This window comes from Filicampus tigris, chromosome 8 (assembly GCF_054856515.1).
Source record: "Filicampus tigris isolate MCC_2025a chromosome 8, RoL_Ftig_1.0, whole genome shotgun sequence".
NCBI lineage: Eukaryota > Metazoa > Chordata > Actinopteri > Syngnathiformes > Syngnathidae > Filicampus > Filicampus tigris.
This window is the reverse complement of record NC_141224.1, coordinates 12,633,306-12,640,423: the sequence shown is the minus strand read 5'-3', so window position 1 is coordinate 12,640,423 and position 7,118 is coordinate 12,633,306. Positions and strand designations below refer to the sequence as shown.

Here is a 7,118-nt window from a genome sequence, read left to right as displayed (position 1 = left end):
CAGGTGTGTCATAGTATAATATATCTAGGATAGGTTTTGTGTATAATCAGATAATCCATTGGAAAGACTATTCCTTGACTATACAAAGTGTAGTTCCAATAATTCCCACCAAGGGGCAGTGTGCGCAAAGACTTCACCAGTCACAAATTAGATTATCCAGTCCGTTTCTATCATCATTTGGAATTGGCATCTGACGAAATTGCCTTGAAGCCTGTCTGATTAGTTATTATTTGAAATACATTTTATATGTCAGAAAATAGGAAGGAAAAGTAATAACGTAAATTGGTATTTAGCCCCGTTCCTAGTTTTTCATTTTGCACAATGACTGTTTTATCAGAAAAACTAATAAAGTTAATGAAGGGAGTACAAAATTCAAAACATTGAGCTATTTAGACTCTTTTAATGAGCAGTTATGTCGCAAAGACCTGCTGGGACCATTTTGTTTTGCAATTTTCCACTTTCCACATCCAGTTACGAAATCAAGTCAAGCAAGTCATTTAGCTGCATGTTGTAGAGCAAGTGCTTTATTTTCAGAATGTAACTGCAGCGATAATGTTGAACATCTGTACAAATGGCCAAAACAAGCCGACATGGGGACACAGAAAATGTACAAAGTTATGCAGGCAAGGGTCAGGGTCAGTTCATGACATATAAACAACGTATTGTTAAGCGCTGAAATGAGCCTCGACGTATGACAAAAGGCAACAAGTGCTGTATGCAAACATTATTTACACACATGTGCCACACATGTATTCCCTTCAAAAAGAAAGGTAGTTGCATTACATGTACATGATTATAGAAATTCATGGTCTTATGTACAATATTTATAGTTTTACACTTAAAATTATACAAGTATTAAGAATTATTCTTGTACACAAACAGTCACACTTTTTTTTCTTTAAACATAAAGCAACACATTTTTTTTTTCTTCCTGAACTTTATCAGAGTGCAGGGAAGGGGAACCTACATCCCGTAGGCCACATTTGGCCCGTGAGAGCATTTCATACAACCCACCATGCAATTCCAAATATAAGTTTAACGTTATTTAAAAATAAAGGCCCACAAATGCTCATAATATATATAAAAATGAACAGCTGTATCATATGATTTTTTTTTTTTTTTGTATTGCCCTGAGGACTAAAACTAGAAAGGTTCTCAACCCATAGTGACATCTTCCTCGTGATTCCAGTTGAAACATCACATACAGGGTCTTGATTTGGAATGGTCTAATCCAGGGATTCTCAAACCTTTGTTGTCCAGGGACCCCTGACAGGGAAGAACATTGTCCAAGGACTCTCATAATCCTAACACCAATTAAACCCCAACTACTCAGTGTACCCCGAAATTACATATGAATTTAAAGTAGCCTATATATATTTTTTTTTTTCATTGTAATGTTATGAGAAGAAATTCATAGTTTTTACAGAAAAAGTTTATTTGGGTCCGGACACTTAATTCAGGGGTGTCAAACTCAATGTCGGGGGCCACATTGTACTTATGGTTTCCTTCAGAGGGTCATTATGTCTCTGAACTAAAATAACATGATGTATGATTGCCTCATATTACATAGACACAACAAATTGATCAATAACTAGTTTTGAAATCAGAGGCTGGTAAGAACTCTAATATTATTACATTTATTTTAAAATGGGGAATTGGTCATAAAAAATTCTTGCAATGGACAATTTGCAATTTTGCTCATTCTTTTTGGGACCCCCAAGCTACAACTACCGGACCACGGCCCAGTTTGAGAACCACTGGTATACGGTATTAAAAAAAATCAAGAAGTGGGGATTCAAAGGTGAAACAAAGCCCTTTTTTCAGGAGAAACTTCCCTCCTGTCTACGCACCAAATCGCTACCGCAAAAAGTTAAGACTTGCAGCGAGATAGTAACAGAGGACTTTTGCTTTACAAGTAAATTTCCTTCACTAAGACCCAATGTGTAAAAAGTCGAAGCTGTTTCTCGCTGGTGTATCTAAAAGAGGAGAAGGGGTCACTGAGCATGACTTGGTTTAATATGGCTATTCTACCCTCTGGCACTGAAGAGGACAAAGTGCATAGACAGCTCTGCTTCACCGTACTGTACAACACAGTTCTTTAAGGGAGCTCACGCCAACATTCCTGGTCACAAAGTGGAAGAAAAGTTCCTGTTTCCTCTGAAAGGAGCGCATACAGTATGTCGCCATTGAGTTAAGAACAGAAAAAGGCCTGAGAAAGATTAATGAAGATAATGAAGAAGAAATCCAAGACAAAAGCCAATAAGAGGCAAAACTATCAATAGCATAATGAGGCTGGAATAGATATGAGTCAAGAAGATAGCGAGAACAAAATAACCGAGGCACATTATGACATTTGGGAAATCACTGGCATAAATTGCTCCTCTTTTAAGAAATTTAAAATCATACCAGTTATGTATTACAGAGATGCTCTCTTACGTGGACATGCAATTTATCCATTTGCGGATTTGATCCGGCCTTCCACGCAAGTCTAAAAATGAATAAAACCTCAGAAGAGTTGTTATAAAAAAAAGGAAAAAGTGCTCATAACACGTAGTAATACACATTTGTTTGATCGTTGCATCATATTTTGTCATAAATTTATCATGGCCCTCAGAGGACTTTCTAAAAAGTGATCGTAAAACGGTTCCTCACCCTTGAGTTAAAGCTTCGGGTGGTCCCGGAGGAGATTGTTGTGACTCTTTAGCTGCCTCGCCGCTATCACAGTGTTCATACATTTTGCAGACATTTTTTACATGAGATCCACAAAGCGCTGTATTGCTAATCCCTTGAGCACTATGCTATTACCATCATGATGAAGTCCATACGATTCTTTAAGACTGGCAGTAATGAGGTTAACAGTCTCATAGGGAAGGAAAGGATGATAAGCTACGCAGCCCGTACGGGTGATTTATTTAGTGGCAACACCATTGCACATTACAGTTTTACATTTGGGTACGGAAGTACAATTGGACAATGACAGACTGTTGGTCGTTTTGCCTTCAAATATCCATGGTTTTGCAACAACAGATTTCACAAAAATATGACATTTACCTTTCAGGAATTACAGCTGTTGTATGTACAGCAGAATGTGTCCTGCTGCCTTTGCTTTTGTCTTATAGCTCCATTGCAACATATTTTTGAGTTGGGGTTTATTTACAATTCAGCTGCTTTGTCTTTCAGATTTGAGTTTTTTACAGCTGCAGTAATATTAGTTGTTTTTTGTGGAGGATAAAGAATATATGTCGAAGTTATTAATATATTGTCTGTCTACGTGTGTTGCTGCGCCGTTAGTGTTCAAATATCTATCCAATCCACGGCTCCAATCTGGAAAAACTTGGAAGGCCCATCACTCATAAGTCAAGGCACCACTGTAAGTTATTTTTGGGAAAACTCTTATAATTAAAGTCTACAATTCAATCACAGATTGATCGTTTTCATATCCGCTATAGTGATGTCTATAGGCAAATCGAAGACTGTCATTGCCAAAACACTTCTGAACCTAAATGTGCTTCTAACATACTGTCCAAATCTATTCTCAGGAGAGTTTAGTCACTTCCAAAAAACTGGGAGTCAATCACTACTCTGGAATGAATTGTGTTCTACGTTAGGGGTTCCAAATTATGAATGACTTTTAGTGTAGTTTCCACCTAAATACTTGTGAGAACATATTAGGTGCCCACATAAATGCGCAGGAAAACGTTTGACTCATGACTCAGTCCATCGGTCAAATAAAGAAAGTTTAAGAGATGAAAGCCTCCAGTCTCTTCCCTCTTGTTCCATGAAACGCTTTGGTCCATTTTGTACCGGTACACTGGAAACAAAAAGATTCCATAGCAACGCTGCCGACGTAACTCACAAAAGCAAATGTAAAAATGAAGAAAAATAAAATCAAAATAGGCAACATACCATCAAACATGTACACATTATAGGGTCTATAAAAATACATACCATGGCTACTGTAAAAAGAACAGCCTTGGAGGCCTTTGAGGTTTTTCTTGATGGGAGTGGGGGTGTGGGGATGATGTGTGCAGCTGTAGAGCCTCAGAAAGCAGAGGTGTGTTGGGGTGAAGGGAGGTGTGGGAAGGCGATCACCAGGGCTGTACAGTCTGTCTGCTTCCCTAGTGGATGGGGTTAATGTCTGTTCGGCTGTTGGCTTGTCCGTGCACACCGCTGCCCCCTACGGTCGTGGTGGAGGTGGTGATGGTGTTGTGCTGAATGACCTGCTGCTGCGTGCAAGCTGGAGATGGACTTCCTGCCGGACTGCTCTCCGGACCTGAGGACACATCGCTGGGGATGGTAAATGACCTTCAGATTAGGGCCCGACCGATGAATCGGACGATAATAGCTCTTTTAAAATCGTTTAAAAAATCTGCAATTTTTTTGCCGATTTTTCTTTTTTACACAGACAAAAATAATGACATTCAAACATTCACCCAGCCCCAAAAAATAGGCGATTTTTCTCTCTGTCATAAAGTTAAACAAATACTGGACAAAATAGTGTAAAAGAGTCAAATCAAATGTAACTCATATCTTTATTATTTTAAGTGTTACGGGACCAAAAACGGAGTTATTTTATTCATTGTATTATTTTTTTATTAATCAGCGGTTATCAGAATTTTATTCTGTCAAAAATCAAAATCATCATCAATAGACCAGTTGGGCGCCACTGTTTTATGTGCCCTGTGTTTTCCATTTGCCTTTCCACTGCTCCTCTCTGCCAGTCAGCCACACCCACTCCATTAGCCATTCTGTTCACCTGGGCACGCAGGGTCGTCTAATCAGCAATCAGCTACTATTCAGGCCTCTCCTGCTCACTCAAGATCAAGTTTTCTCACATTGTTCTTTTGCTCTGATGCAAGACTCTTAGCGGTCTTCGGATTCTCGTTTTTGCCTATTTCCTTCCCTGACCTAGTAGAGCGAGATGACCCGGAAGTACTTGGAGTACTTGGATGGTTCAAATACTACAAATGTTTAGGAAAGGTGTCTGGATGCAACTTTTAAGCCACTTTAAGCAAAGGTTACTTCTGACCAATCTTTGCGAAAGGAGAGGAGGTAAATTACCCACAATCCTGCATGGTAGCAACCAAAAGTAACAGGCCACTGACGAAGTTGACAGACGACATGAAGATGTTTTAGTTTCACGCTAGAGACTTAATAATGTAAAAAAACAAAACAAAAAAACACTCATTAAAAAAAATAAAATAAAATATAACTTTTTTTTTTGTCGCAAGTGAATGTCACTGAGGCCAAGAAATATATGTTTCAAGCAAAACAAAAGCTATGGTTCCATACCGATGGAAATAAAATAACTTTTCCATAATTTATGAGAATATGGGCGATTACCAAATCAATGAAAGACATCAATGATCATTCACAAAAAAAAAAAAAATCGGAATGAGTAGAATCTGTGAATTATATTTAAGAGACTTCTTTCATTTTATTATTAAGCTAATATTTTGCAGGAAAAGTCCGCAAGCTACAGACTTAAGTTAGGAACCCTTGGTCACGCGATGATGTCAGTAAACTAAAGTGGTGTCGAATTAATTTGAACCAGTACTGTCCTTTCCTGTGTTCCAAAGGAAGCACCTTTTCATCTCTCCTTGACCCGATGACGTAATCCAGCAAAGGTGGCATAAAGGTTAGGAGATTTGACTTTGTCAGAAGAGGCCCTTGGATTGCTCTCCCATTTTAAATCTAGCCAACCTCGTTGGTTTCCTAGTAATCACCTCCCCGAATATAATTTCTGCCTAGGCCCTTCCTGGTTTTTGTGTTCCTGTCCCCTTGGCTGTTAGGTGTAACGCTTTAACGAAACTGCAGTGTTGTGCTATCAGTGGATTGCGTAACATTTGATCTCCGGGCCCCGGAACCCTTCCCAAGTCTACAGAGACTCTTGGTCTGCACTTGTTATTGAACTGTATATGCTCTCACAGGAAAGTGGCCACTGAATTTAGAGTGTCATCATCAGGTTGCTATAGAGAGACTGGAAGAGTCACAGAAAGGCAAAGAAGTGGAAGTCTTTAGATGTGAAAGTCTTTAGAAACTCATCCGAAATATGAATAGCGAATATCTTTTAGTTGACCAAAATGGAAAACAGCTTGATTTCATCCATCCTTTCACTATTATTTTTTTTTAGACCAACCACTAGAAACGCATGACTTTTTTGCTATTAAAATGGCATTGCAGATCAAATAATCCAGATCAAATGCTCTTGTGGGACATTGCACATGTCACCATGGGCCGTCGGCTGCACATTTCATCCATCCAAAGAAAGCTACATAAAATAACCCCTAATGCCTCACCGGTAAAAATAAACCATGAACAGATAACAAAAATGGAAAATAGAATCCTTCAGCTCTGTGCACACGCCAGCTGAGTTATGGTCACATTTATGTGGACATGTGTGCGCAACTTTAGACTCATTGATGAACGTCTCGCCCAGTCTGGGAGGAGGCTCTCTACTTTACAAAAGAAACATTCAGTCAGGACGGATATGAGCCTGATTTTCCTCGCTGGAACCACACAGGGGAGGCTCGCTATCCTAATTATGTCTCGTATCCCTATCAAAGGGAGGGGCTCTGATGTCACGCTGGGAAACAAAATGCAGCTCATGACGTATTTGTCACGTCGGGTTTCAGATGTGGGATTTCTTCATTTGTTTCGGACAAAATAAAGCATCTCCACAGCAGTGCTATCGACACTGGAGGACTAAAGTCTGTGTTTGGTGTGAGTTGGGGTGTGTGTGTGTGTAGGTGTGTGTGCGTGTGTGTGTTTGAGTGACTCACTGAGGTAACCTTGGGACTCTTTTTGCATAGTGGTGATGGGACAGTCCTTGTGTGTGAGGAGGAGCTGCTTGAGCTGGGTCACCTCGTTCTTGAGCATCGTCACTTCATTCTGTGATAAATAAAAAAAAAAAAAATACAGAATCATCATTGAAGCTGCATTGGCTCTGCAGAATAGTCAATTGACAGACTGTGTTTAAAGCGGAAATCAACCCAAATATAATTTTTTCAAGAATAAGTTCCCAGTAGGCCCACTAGTTAAAACATAGCATTCTGGTGGTTATTACGTTTGTGGAATATGAGTTAAGTAGCAAAATCCACCCCTTTTTAGCCATCTCA

General features: G+C 39.3%; 1 protein-coding gene across 3 annotated transcripts in view; it reads right to left on the bottom strand.

The window, feature by feature from the left end:
• Positions 1-502: 502 nt before the first annotated feature.
• Positions 503-7,118, bottom strand: part of creb5b (cAMP responsive element binding protein 5b) — a 63,447-nt gene continuing 56,831 nt past the window's right edge. For 2 of the 3 annotated variants that reach the window (XR_015087752.1, XR_015087751.1), the window contains 3 exons: positions 6,783-6,891; positions 3,949-4,273; positions 503-3,811 (listed from right to left, as the gene is read on the bottom strand). Coding sequence is in view for 1 of the 3 variants with exons in the window: in XM_086037240.1 (XP_085893366.1) it covers positions 4,119-4,273; positions 6,783-6,891 (264 nt within the window). In the remaining 2 variants the exon portion in view is untranslated. Of the gene's footprint in view, positions 4,274-6,782; positions 6,892-7,118 lie in introns of all 3 variants that reach the window. The other variant, XM_086037240.1, reaches the window with a different exon arrangement.